Source organism: Mustela lutreola, chromosome 1, assembly GCF_030435805.1.
Source record: "Mustela lutreola isolate mMusLut2 chromosome 1, mMusLut2.pri, whole genome shotgun sequence".
In the NCBI taxonomy this organism is placed as follows: domain Eukaryota; kingdom Metazoa; phylum Chordata; class Mammalia; order Carnivora; family Mustelidae; genus Mustela; species Mustela lutreola.
In genome coordinates this window covers 141,143,917-141,158,008 of record NC_081290.1, presented here as the reverse complement: position 1 = coordinate 141,158,008, position 14,092 = coordinate 141,143,917, and the positions used below count along the sequence as shown (strand labels likewise).

Genomic DNA, 14,092 nt, shown 5'->3' with positions numbered 1-14,092 from the left:
CAGAGAGAGAGGATGAAACAGGCTCCCTGCTGAGCAGAGAGCCTGATGTGGGGCTTGATCCCAGGACCCTGGGATCAGACCCGAGCCAAAGACAGAGGCTTTAACCCACTGAGCCACCCAGTCAACCTAAAAGGAGTATTTTTAAATGATTCTTATACCTCTACTACTCTCAAAAGTTACAGTTTAAGAAGACTTAAACTGTGGCCTAGGGTAATGTCTGTAGAAGTGTTTTATGTTTATAATGATAAAGAATTTAAAGCTGCTCCAAAATAAAGTCTTTGAAATAATGAGAGCTCTTCCTTATTTTCTATATTTAGAAGATTTATATAGATGAGTGACTGACATTTTCTTTATAAGCAATGAAGTAAGAAAAGACATCTTTAAAGTGTTGGTGAAAAAATAAAGTACTCTGGGAATAATCCTAAAGAAGAGCCCCAGGAAGAGAGAAAAGGGAAAATGGGCCAATTTTGACCTGAAATACTACTTTGTAGAAGGGCATTGTATTTGTGCAGGAAAATGACTTCAAGATAAACAATATATCAAGTTTCTGCACAAGAATACATACATACATACGTACATAAACACTTACGCACATACATACATCTCTTCCTCCTGTCACTAGTACTCAGTCTATGTCTTTGGCCTTGTATGTACAACACAAAAATTTGTACTCATGACTCAAGAGACACTAGAAAAAACTGATTTAAAATTGTTACTCTGTTTTTAAGGAGGTAACCAGATAGATATGTCTTAAATAAAAGACATATCTAAAAGTTCTGTTTACAGATTCACCTTGAAAAGGGAGGAAAAAATTATAAAGCATCTATCAAAACTGTATATTCATAGTTTTCCTACAGAACAATCTGATGACTTCTCCTTTTGGAAAAATATATGTTTTATCTAGCTGGCTTTCTTGTTTTTAATTATATAGAAGAACTCACTGATAGCTTTGCTTTGCTCAACAAGGCTTAGTTTTGATAAAACTTCTTTCTTAAAGAAGATAATGCAATAAAATGCTAAACCCCATTCCCGAACCTGAACCCTCAGAAAAAAGAGACACACAAATCCCATTTTTTGATGTAGTAACCTTGACGGAGAGAAATCAAGAGATCTGGGGGATAAAATTTGAGTGGACTGCATTATAAAAGGTCTTAGCCTTACAAAAAAAAAATTGGGCTGTAACTATTAGTGGTAGAGCCATCTGGCTGAGATTCAAAGCACTACTTCAACACCTTGAGACAGAGATGGCAGAATGAATATGAACCACTACAGAAGCTAACTTCTACTTAGATCAAACCAACTAAGTAAAATCTAAACTTGCAAAAAAGGCTAGGGAAACTAGGGATAAACATGTTTTAGAAAGAGTTTTAAGTTTCACAACCTTAAGCAAAAATGATACAGCAATTTAAATATTAAACCTAGCATCTGAGATTTTTTTATTCCAGGTCAGGTTACATAAAAGGAGATGATATTATATCTGTTTGTACATTATTATTGGGCTAAATCGATAATTTGCTGTAAATTTAAAAATAAGCAAATAAGAGTAAGAGGACAAACTACTATGGACATTATTTTAATATCTATAAAATAAGCTATAATTTGAATTAAAATGTTCCATTCCAAAGAACTGTTTAACTTGTAAGTCTACTCTACATGAATAGTCATGATTTTTATCTAATTTTAAAATGATAAAGAACCAAAAAGCATGCAACATAAAGATCTATAAGTGTAGAAGCCTGAGGGGGATGGAAAAAGGATAAAAGTTGAGCTACATACCTCATTCATTCTGAGTATAATTCTTTTTACTTTTTCTCCTCTTTAAATAGACCAGTAGATAATAGCAACACTGCCTAAAATATTGATTAAAATAAATTCTAACTCCAGCAAAAGTACATGATGTTTTATTGAATTTCCTGTAATTTCAATGGCACCAAAATACAAAGAAAATAAAATTTAATGTAGAGAAGTCAGCACTTTCTTGACTTAATTAGGATCTAGTCAACGAGACCAAGGTATATAAAGAAAACTCCTATTTCCAACCTTATCATTTTCTGGGGACCGTACGTGTAGATTCATATTCTTTACAATTTAAAATGTTTCAATTATGGAACATTTTAAACATACTTTAAAAACCACACAGAAAAATACCCATAAACCACCCCATCTCTGCAACACAGCTTCAATAACCAGCAGCTTATAGCCAATCTATACCCTCTTTCCTTTTCTCCCCTTCAGGATTATTTTGAAGTAAAGTCCAGGTACTACATCATTTCATTTTAACTATAATTTGATGGGGAAGGAGCGGCAGGAAGAATACAATAGAAAGACTGGTAAGTGAGAGAAACAATGGTGCTTCTTTTTCTCCACAATCCCTGTCTTTTATCATAACCATAATTTTAAGGGATTAACATTCAAGAATATTTTGAAGAAAGAAGTTCCCATGCCATCCCAAAGAAAAAGCACTGGCAATTCAAATTTACTGCAGTTGCCCAATCACTTCCTCCTCCCATCTCAGATTCAACTTCATTCAACTTCAACATTTCAGGACCTCCCGGACTATCTAGTAGCAAAGATAATACTGGGAAGCAGTCAGAGTATATTCCAGACCTTGTTCTCTGGTATATCCTCAAAGGACTACATCCAACAGAATTTTTTCTCAGCACTAGATCAATCACCAGTTGATATCTCTGGTTTAGATAGATTAATTACCCCCCCCTTTAAAACGGGCCTATGGCTAAGGGCCACCTAGGTGGCTCATTCAGTTAAGCACCCAACTCAGTCAGTTAAGCATCCAGCTCAGTCATCTAAGCATCAACTCTTGACTGAGCTCAGTTCATGATCTCAGGGTCGTGAGATTGAGCCCCGGTGTTGGGCTCTATGCTGGGCAAAGAACTTGCTTAAGATTCTCTTTCTTCCTTTCCTTCTACCCCTCCCCCCAACACCCAGCTGTGCATGCATGCACTCTCTCTCTCTAAAAACAAAAACAAAATACATATCTATGGCTAACTCCATGGGCTACCACTAGCTGAATGAGATAAAGAGGCACATACAACAGAAAGGCCTTCTAAGATAGGAAGGAAAATGAAAACTGCAAATAAGGGAAGTAGTGGCAGAAATTTGACAGTAACTTTTGCCTTGGAGTAATACCTGTGAATACAAAGTCCACCCCAACCTCCTGCATTTTGTAAATAAGAAAAGATTCTTCGCTACTTGATTACACAAATCATATTTCACTCCAAACCTCTCTACTACACAGAAACTACTAACCCATCACAGGGACAAAATTTATAATAAAATTCGGTATTAATGATTTTTCATAGTAATAAAATCAATTACCTCCCCTCTATCTGTAATAAGATTGTCCCATTATCAATATTTCTATTTCTAATACCTTCCATAAAACAAAACTTATTTCATTTTATTATTACACATCTTAATTTTGTGGTAATAACAAAGACTGTGAGGAAAGTTTCATTACAATTAACATGGATAGGTAAATGTTTTACAACGGCAGACTAAATATACTCACTTTTGTTGTCTTTGTATAGAACGGGGAGGAGAGTTGGTGAATAGGCAGGTCCACGATACTAGTGGAGTTTGTGACACTGTTACTATGTGTATGTTCATCTTCTCTGCTACTGTCATCAGATTGATCAAAATCATCACTCTCCTGGTCCATTTCCTCTTCTTCTTCCTCCTCCTCATCTTGTTCACCAGCATGTTCTTCATCTTCTTCTTGCTCTTCTTGGTTCCCTGAGGAGTCCTCATCTACCGAAATGAACCGATTATTGTTTTCTTCCAATTGTCCTTGCTGGGAATCATTTTGGTCTCCAGGTCTAGGTTCTACTCCAACAACTTCACCATTCCTTGCAGTGTGCTCCTCCTCTTGTTGTCTTAGCTGTTGCTGCTGCTGTTCCTCCTCAACCACACGATTCATCTGTTCCTCATCTCCCTGGCTTGAGGAAGGGTTACCTCTCAGAGAACCTCCAGTTCGTCGTCTTTTGCTGCCCACAGAGAGCAGTTCCTGATTCATTTCCAAAAGCCAGCTTGCTACTTCTTGGACCTTGGCTAGACTATCAGAAGATGCAAAGGATTTCACATTCTGTAGGGAAAAATGGGGGGGGGAGAAGAAAGGTTTGTACAGTCTACGTTATGTCTCACTTTAATGTTCTATGTCTATATTCCAAATTTCATTAAAGACTGTAAAAAGTATTTGATGCTATTGAGATATTAAGATGTTCTTTAGGAATCAGTAGAAAGTTTAAAATGTTAAAATTGAGACTTATAAAGACATATACAAAAATCACACAGTACACAGCTTTATTTTAATCTTTAAAAAATAATTTTAGAATTAAACTTTATAATTTAGTTGCTTTTACCAATAAAACATAATCTAACCATTAAAATGATTTTTAATTTTAGAACAGTTCATAAACTGTAACTTTCATAAAACTTCCAGAAAATTTTATGAAGTGTATCATTAAAAACTATTCAATTATCAATTAAGTTTTGGAAATACTGAGAGAAACCAAGATAAAGAGGCTTATTTACTGTAGGAATTTCCCAAACTTCTCTGATCATAGAACCCTGTCTTAAGACATGTTTTTCTGACAGGTACCAAGAATAATCATTATGATTTTCATTTTGCACAATGAATATAAATCAACTGGAGAACAAATAAACAAAAAAAAAATTTATTTTCATTTTTTTTTAAAGGAAAAAAGTTCATAAGTTCATACCCTCTGACCCAGTAACTCCACTTCTGGCAATCTATCCTAAGGAAGTAATCCTAAAACAGAAAAAAAAAAAAAAATATGCAAAGGATGCTCACTGCAGCTTTATCCAAAAAAGCAAAAAATAAAAATAAATGTAAGTAAAAATAATCAAAACCCAAATGTTCAAGACAAAGGAATCCATGAGATGGGCTATATATAGTGTAATTCCTAAACATGATGTACATTTTAAAAAATTGTGAGAACATGGATGTTTGTATTATGTTAAGGGCAAAATACAGGTAATTATAGGATCATAGCATTATTAAACTGCATAAAGACTAGAAGACCAGATTTCAAAATATAAACTACATTTAGTTTAGTATTTAGGTAGTAGTATTTTAAGTGCCTTAAACTTACTTTTTAACGATATTTCTCAAATGTTATGTATTAAACACATTTGCTCTTATGTTTTATAGACTCTAAAACTTGATTTGATATAGAATCTTTTCATAATGCTCATTCTTGAATTTCATCCTTTGCGGTCATCTATATGGACATGTTTGAGGCTACATAAAATAATGCCAACACACTGGCCAAGCTCCTATAGAATTCCTTTTAAAAAGATCTTTAAGGTTGGGGCGCCTGGGTGGCTCAGTGGGTTAAAGCTTCTGCTTTAAGCTCAGGTTATCATCCCAGCATCCTGGGATAGAGCCCCGCATTGGGAGGGAGCCTGCTTCCCCGTCTCTATCTGCCTGCCTCTCTGTCAAATAAATAAATATAAAATCTTTTAAAAATATATCTTTAAGGTTTATGAGATATAAGAAATATAATACCCATCTTCTATCATGCTCTAAGAATAACTACATTGTATTATATATCACAATGATCTTCAGGTAAAACAGCCTTATTTACTTTTCAAGCCCTTGCAACTAGAGGTGAATCCCCAGAAGGGCCATTCCAAGTTTTGAAATGGGGTCTGAAAGTTTGAAAGATAGTTTTAAAATAGCATTATTTCATTTTATTTTCTATCATCTACACTTTATAAGAAAAAAAGCTGTACTGTGGGGGGAAATTCTTTAATTCTAATTACAAGTTGAAGTACAGTACAGAAAGAAGAGTTCCAATGACTGAACTGTGAGACACTTCAACATTCTGAGTGAAAGAGTAACCAACAAAGATGACTAACAAGGAGAACTGGGAATGACTGACATCCTTGAGGCCCTGAAAGAAAGCATACCCAGGAAGAGAAATTATAAAATGACAATGGTTGTTGATAGTTCAAGCAGGATGAAGAGAAAGAACTGACCACTGGATTCAGTAACATGGAAGTCACTAGTAACAGGAGTTTTATTAGCTGAAATCTGATTAAAGTAGATTTAAGAACTAGGAAGAGAGAACAGAGATGATGTGTACAAACAAGTTAGTAGTTTGCTGCAAAAAAAGAACAAAAGGGAGTGATAATTGGTAAGGAAAACAGAGGCAAGAGAAAATGTTTTATTCTTTAAGACTAGAGAACTAGCAGTGTATCAGTATACTGAGAAGAATGATCCAATACAAAACAAAAGTTGATAATGTAATCAAGAAAAAGGGGAAATGGTGAAGTGATGTTTGTAAGTAATTAAATGGGGATGATGAGAATGAGTTCAAAAATTGGAAGGACTAGTTTCAGTTAAAAAAAAATGGACACTTCATTTATGATAAAAGATGGGAAAGAAGAGTGGCATTATAAGTACTTTACATTTATTTTCTTTTTACCATATTTCTCAATGTGTAAACAGTTGGAAACAGGTAAATTTTTATAAGTGGCAGGAGTCTTGGGAAATTCCCTACTCATTCCTTCAATTATTTTCCTTTTCTTTTTAAAGTAGGAAGCAATGTTGCCATTATCATCAGAGTGATCTTGGGAGAAGAGGTTGCTAGAAATCTGAAGAATGGGGTTTGAAATAGTTCTCTAGAGAGAGAGGAAGGAAATTTTCCGAGGTGCATGTTGATGATCAAATATAATCAATAAATCATGACGTAACATATATCAAATGTGGCTTTTAAAAGTCAAGTAGTTCCAATAACCAAACTATGGAAAGAACCTAGATGTCCATCAACAGATGAATGAATAAAGAAGATATGGTATGCGCGCGCGCACACACACACACACACACACACACAATGGCATACTATACAGCCATCAAAAGAAATGAAATCTTGCCATTTGCAATGACGTGGATGGAACTAGAGGGTATTACGCTGAGCAAAGTAAGTCAATCAGAGAAAGATAATTATCATATGATCTCCCTGATATGAGGAATTTGAGAGGCAAAGTGGGGGGTTTGGTGGGTAGGAAAGGAAAAAATGAAACAAGACGGGATCAGGAGGGAGAAAAACTATAAGACTCTTAATCTCACAAAACAAACAGGGTTGCTGGGGGGAGGTGGGTATGGACAGGGTGGTTGGGCTATGGACATTGGGGAGGGTGCGTGATATGGTGAGTGCTGTGACGTGTGTAAGCCTGACGATTCACAGACCTGTACCCCTGGGGCAAATAATACATGTTAATTTTTTTAATTAATTAAAAATTTTTAAAAATAAAAAAATCAAGTAGTTCTTCTTTACAATTCAGAGAAGCACAATAGCAAAATTTCTGTATGAGGTAGAAAGTGGTTTTTTTTTTTAAAAGCACATTAAATACATCTGTTGTTTTCTATAAAAAATAAAATAATAAACTGTAGAAAATAAAGGTCATCAAAATCTTACTGGCTCATATATGTAAAAGACAAACTACATATACATCACAGAAAAGCAGGCTAAAAATAACATACTGAAAAACACTTATCTATGCAAATGAATATATATAGTATCCCAGTGTATATCAAGATAAATCTACTATTCATAGGCTTCCTTCAAAGAATTAAAATCTTGCTTTAGTAACTGCATCTAAAGTCTAACTCTCCTAACACTAACAGGAACATTTTCCATTTGGATGATTATGCATAGAACAGCATGAAATCAGGGTCATTCATTGCCTGGAATAATCCAAACCCCAAGCAAATTGCCCTATGTGTGCCAACCAAAGAAGCATATTTTTAAGAGACTGAAACGGGTTAAATGACATATTAAGAGCAACTTACAAGATGAAAAAGATGAAAGAACAAAGGTCATAAAACTAATCATAAAGAGTATGTGCAAAGTAGGGAGGAGACTGTTGGTAAATAGTCTATCAACAAATAGAAAGTTTATGACTGGCCATTTCTAAGATAGTACTTGCACTGATCATCAGTGAACACTTCCATTACTAATTAGGAATAACAAAAAGTCAAATCACTATCATTGTGTAACTTTAGTGTTATATTGGGAGGAACAAAGAAGAAAGTGTCTTTAATTTAAGCCAATAAAGTCAACTAACTCATATTTACAACCATAGCATATTTACAACCATAGCATATAAACAGCTTTCAAAATAACACAGATTCTTACAGATAGACCTGATCAGAAATGGTAAACCCAAGTAGAAGAATCAGATTTAAAGCACAGCCAATATAAAATATATAATGACAAAGCTAAAAGTCAGGTTCTAGGAATCCCAGAATATTTGAAGAGGCTGAAAATATCTGACAGACTTACATAAAAATTTGTCCAAGCAGAAAATATATTGGATTGGATCTCTCTGACCCATTTTGGGAATGGAAAATGGAAAAGAAAATTTCATATTCTGTTGGCATTCATAAACCCAAATTTAAACAAACAAAAAAAACCCCAGCATTTTTAGGAAATTAGTTTTTTTCTAACAATGATCTATTAAGTAAGCTAATGACCTAATTAAAATAATAAACATTTATTCAATAAGTAATAGGAAATCAGAATCAACTAAACACTCTTATAAGGGAGGGAACCTTTTATTTTTTCATTAATCTATAATGTATTATTTGTTTCAGGGGTACAGGTCTGTGATCCATCAGTCTTACACAATTCACAGCACTCACCATAGCAATACCCTCCTCAATGTCCATCACCCAGCGACCCCATCCCTCCTACCCTGCTCCACTCCAGCAACCCTCAGTTTGTTTCCTGAGATTAAGAGTCTGTTATGGTTTGTCTCCCTCTCTGGTTTTGTCTTGTAAGGGGTGGGGGAACCTTTTTAAAAAGAGTTTAAAAAGCCCCACATTTTTAAGAAAATTGATCTAAAACTTGAAACTGTTATACAGGAGAAGTTAATAAAATATTAACCCCCAAAATGCACACTTTTTAAAAAGATTTTATTAATTTATTTGAGAGAGAGAAAGCATGTGCAAATGTGTGTAAGAAGGGTGAGGTGCAGATTATGACTTCTTTTCCAAAACCAGAATCTGTACAATGCTCAAAGATAATTACTATAAAACAAATACTGACTGAATGCTCAATATGATCAGGCACATTTTAATTTTCTGGAGGATAACGTTTAGAAATGTTTCTTTACAAGTTAATCAATGACTTTTAACCCGACCAGAACCCATGGTAAAATCAGATTTTACATTATAAATAACTCTGGATGTATGTATTTAAACAAACCTAAAACAATGATTTAGAGAGAGGGAATTATAAAATATTTCAGATACCTGAAGTCTCTATAAATCACCACCCTTAACTAAATATGGTCCATTCTCATTATTTGTAGTAATTATATTCTATAAAGTTATCACAAATACTGAACCACTGCCCCTAGGGGAAACACAGGGTTAACTTCCTGAAAGCCTTGGTCACAACATTTTGGCCATCTCATCGATATACAGTCTTTTCATGTGTATGCTTCTATTTAAAGACATAAACTTAATACATATTGTGGATTCATTAACACTGAACTCAGCCTACGGCACTGAACAAATCTTATCTAACAACTCTATGCTCTCCATAAGGCATATTATGACACTAGATAGCACCTTGCCACTATGCTTGGGAGCCATTTTCAAAAGCCAAATATTTCACTAAATAGACCATGAAAGGACACTTGTTTTAGTATGAGAGCTGGACCAGGAAGGCAGGGTGTCACTTTGTTTGACCTCAGATGAGAATGTGCATGCCAAGTGATTTTTTGCCACTCTGTGCATGCTCGTGTCTACAAATGACTGTGAAAGCATCACAAATATTGACTTTTGGTGTCACAAACTGTAGTGAGTAGGCAAATTCGTAAACACAAAATCTACAAACAATGAGGGTGGATGTACCTACTTTATCTAAATCTTCTAGAAAGAACACTATTTGCAATGCAAGATTCACAGAGTATTTTGAGATATTAGCAAAGAAGCCACAGCATTACCTATTGGCTGCTCTTGGAAATATAACCAAAGATAAAAGGATCAAAGAAATTGAAAGTTCTAATAGACATTCACCACTAAATTTTTCAAATAAATCATAAGTTCAGATAGCCCATATAGAAAAGGGGAGAGAAAGGCATCACTTTTCCCTTTGTAAGTGGCCAGAACAGGGTTCTTCTGGCAGCATCATTCATTATTGTGACAGTTCTGAATCTACGGATGCCTAGAAAAGATGCCTACAGTCACCACCATCCTAGGATGAAGAAGTATTATAATAATTTTGCTCTTCAAAAAAATTCAGAAATAAGGTTACTGTAATAGAAAAGAATTACTCCAGGGTTTCACCAAGTCCTAGAAAATATTGGGTAACATTTAGTCATTATACCTTGTTGATTTAGTGACACCTCAGACCTAATTTCTGTGCTTTTTAAAAACTAGTTTCTCAGAAACTTTTTAACTAATTTCTCAGGAAACTTGGATTAATCAACACCATCTGAACTTATTTTAGGATGTTTAAAGAAATCCGTATGAGCAAGTACATGTTTAAAAAAATGAGCTCTGAAAGCCTATCTCAGAGTGAACTAGAGCTATTTCCATGGCAAACACTAACCTTGAAATGACCTTGAAATCTAAGTAACTGGGGAAACACTACTAGTTACACTAATAAAACAAGGGGAAACTTAAGCAACCATCTAAAGCCTCCAAAGGACTGTGCATTTTTTAGACAGTTTTAGAATTATATGGCAGGATACAATCCATCAGACATGAGCAACAAAGTCATTTACGCTTTAAGATGTAGATGGCAGGAACATAAACCAAACTGCACTGATCACTGGGAAAGAAAACTCAAAGCTTAGAATCCCCTTCTGCAAGCAGTTTAGAATCTTCCCTGAATGATAAAGAAAGCTCCCTAATCACCAGGAGCCCCCTTGTGGCCCCACCACTTACTAACACTCTAAGTTCATATTACTAACTTTATATATTCCAAGTTCTTTATTAATTATTATAGTCAAACTGATTAATAGTATCTGGAATAAACAATAAAGTAAGTCACATCATGACAAAGTGATAACTCAGTGACTCAAAATCCCCCAAGGGTTTTCCATTTCACTCATAATGAAAGTCAATTTTCATGGCTGCCTTTTGGTCTCTGTATAATAATCTACTCATACTCCCACCACTCTGAGTTTATATTCTATTCTCACTTTTTCACTTTGTTTCTCTCTAATGCTGTTCTTTCTTGATGAAGAAAATATGCTGCTATCTCAGAGCCTTTGCACTGGCCATTCCCTCCGCCTGATGCTTTCCTCATACTAAGAACTATTCACATAGTTCTTCCCATTACTTTCTTCAGGACTCAGTTCAAATGTCCCCCAGGCAGTGGCACTTTCCCTAATCATCTTATTTAAAATAATAACTCCCTTGCATCATAGTCCCTTTCCCCCTTGCCCTGTTTTACTCTTCTTCAAGCAATGTATAAAAGCACTAGACTAGTGTCTGCAATACAGTCAATGCCTATCTATGCACTCATCTATTCATTTGTTATCTGTATTACCTTCTCTCTAGAATGTAAGCGCCCTAAGGAAAAAGACTTCCCTTTTTCACCACCACTATCTTCAGCACCTACTCAGAGCCAAAAATGCTCAGCTTATTCTTCAAAACACTATTTAGTGAGTAAATATTTATTAAATCTTTTTAAAGCCAACTAGATACTTTCTTTACCAAAGAACTTCAAGCCACGTCACAAACAGAGTGTCAATAACTTTATCCCTATTTTTAAAAGTTGTACTGAACACATTCTGTGTAGTATTTTTAAAACTGGGTATAAATATAGCCTTAATACTTATCACTTTTCTCCTTTTATCAAAGTTCTTGTTACTTTAACACAAGCTATGAAAAAACAAGTATGTGACTAAAAAGATTGATACTTCAAAAGCACATAGCTTGTTGAATAATTCTACTTCCAAATTGCTTATACTGTGGTTAACTGGGAAACCATAAATGTAACTTAAGGTGAAAATCTTCCAAGGACTACAAAATTGGCTGAATAGGTCCTTAATAATGGAGATTAGCAAAAGCAACACAAAATGAGTATGGGGAGCATGATGCAAGTATTCATGTAAGCAGCAAATGTTCATTATAGTTTTGAACATTTTAAATCCACACGGAACCTCAATCATATATATCTTTATTATAAATGATACAGAACACTATTTCTCAGTTCACATCACAATACCTATTTTTTTTAAGTTTCTTTAACTGATTATTTTTGTTTGAGCTAAATTTAATTCTTCATTCCTATTTAACTCTACTGCCTCTGCAATCTGTGTTTACTCCATTAAAACTAAATTTTAAACAGGCTGCTAGGGGAATCCGGGAGGCTCAGTTGGTTAAGCGTCTGCCTTCAGCTCAAGTCTTTTCCCAGGGCTCTGGAGTGGAGTCCCGCATCAGGCTTCCCTGCTCAGCCAGGAGTCTGCTTCTCCCTCTTCCTCTGCCTCTGCCCTCCCGTGCCATGCTCCACCCCCCACCACCTCCTGCTCCTGCTGGCTCTCACTCTCTCCTAAATAAATAAATAACCTTGCGGGGGAGGGGGACAACTGGTTGCTAAATCCCACTGGATCTTTTACCATTTCTGTAGCTTTCTACATTATTGAGCATGCACTCCATCTTCTTTACAACTCTCTTGTCCCTCAGTTTCCCTTGGGATCATCCTTTTCTTGGTATCACTCCTTAGGTGGCACTGTTGTTCTCTGTTGCTAGCTCCTTCCTGCTCTGCAGCTTCTCTCAAACCTAGGGTTTTAACTATCACATAGAAACTACTGACAACCAATCCTATTATCTCCAGCCAAACTCCTCTATTAAGCCTACTAGTTTTACTATATTGTCTCACAATCACTCCAAATCCATTATCTTAAAATCTAAACTCCTGTTTTTGTTTTCTTTCTCTCTCTCTCTCTCTCTCTCACACACACTCACACACACACACACACACACACACACACACACACGGCCCAAATTAGTTCTTAGATGTTCCTACTATTTTCTCTATCTCAGTGAATGGAGCCATATTCTAGCCAACTGCCTACTTAAGAAAACTGGTGGCTCTTCCTCTTCCTTCTACTATCCCTTCCCTCAACAATTTAGTCCTAAAGCCATTTGGTGGAGCCAAGCAAGTAAGGTTTATGTGTAGGATGAAGGACAGCAGTACAACAGAGGGGATCAATTTAAGCAGAGTGAGGAGGGTCCCCTTGTATGTGGGGGATGGTAGGAGAAAAGAAAGTGCACCAACACAGTGTAAAAGCCTGAATAAGAAGGGTGAGGAGTGATCTAATAGTGGAAAAGCCCAGCCAGTCAAAGGCAGAGCAAAATGAGAACATCCGTTTGGGTGAGAGTAGCAAACATGAGCAGGGTTAAGAAAGGTATCCACATGAAAGGATGGTGTCAAAGCCCAGATGGGTTAAGGAGAGTACAGTGGCCACAATGATGCCCTGCTCAGATATCCCTTCAACAGAACCTGCTCCATTATCTTGGAATTCACTGCAACGTTTACACCTGGCCATAATGTGTCTATGCTTCTCCCAGCAAATGACTGTGCATGGTGGGAATGCTCCAACAGCCAATTCTGCTACCTGCCCATCATACTTTGTCTTGATATCCATTTCTCTGCAGACCTGCATTAAACCAGAAGGTATCTATGTACTAGTGTCAAAAACTCTTAAGACAAAATAAGTAAGTGTGGAAGATACTACAAAATGGCTAACTTCATTAAACAAAGATTATTTCACTCCAGAATGCTGAAGAACATTTTCTACTACATAAAGAAATCCAGTGGCTCAGCAGAGGAAAAATTCTCAACAGGGTATCTTAGCTAAAAGAGGTCCTTTTAAGACAACAGAAGGCTAGATTTCATTGAATACTTTGAAGATGAAGAATAGATGCAGAAACTAGCCAATGTAGCACTAACTCCTCATTCTCGTAAGACATGAAGATAAGCTTTGACTTCAAGGAACAAGATTCTTGGATTTAAAAGGAAAATGCACTTTTGGAAAACACCACATTACAAAAAGGAGATTGTGAAATGTTTCCACTGCTGCT

The 14,092-nt window shown here is 35.7% G+C and overlaps 1 protein-coding gene across 3 annotated transcripts in view; it reads right to left on the bottom strand.

The window, feature by feature from the left end:
• The window catches only part of FBXW7 (F-box and WD repeat domain containing 7), a 230,778-nt gene that overhangs the window by 89,019 nt on the left and 127,667 nt on the right, over positions 1-14,092 (bottom strand). For 2 of the 3 annotated variants that reach the window (XM_059175447.1, XM_059175432.1), the window contains one exon: positions 3,530-4,102. In XM_059175447.1, coding sequence (XP_059031430.1) covers positions 3,530-4,033 — 504 coding nt within the window. In that variant the 5' untranslated portion in view covers positions 4,034-4,102. Of the gene's footprint in view, positions 1-3,529; positions 4,103-4,739; positions 4,790-14,092 lie in introns of all 3 variants that reach the window. The other variant, XM_059175436.1, reaches the window with a different exon arrangement.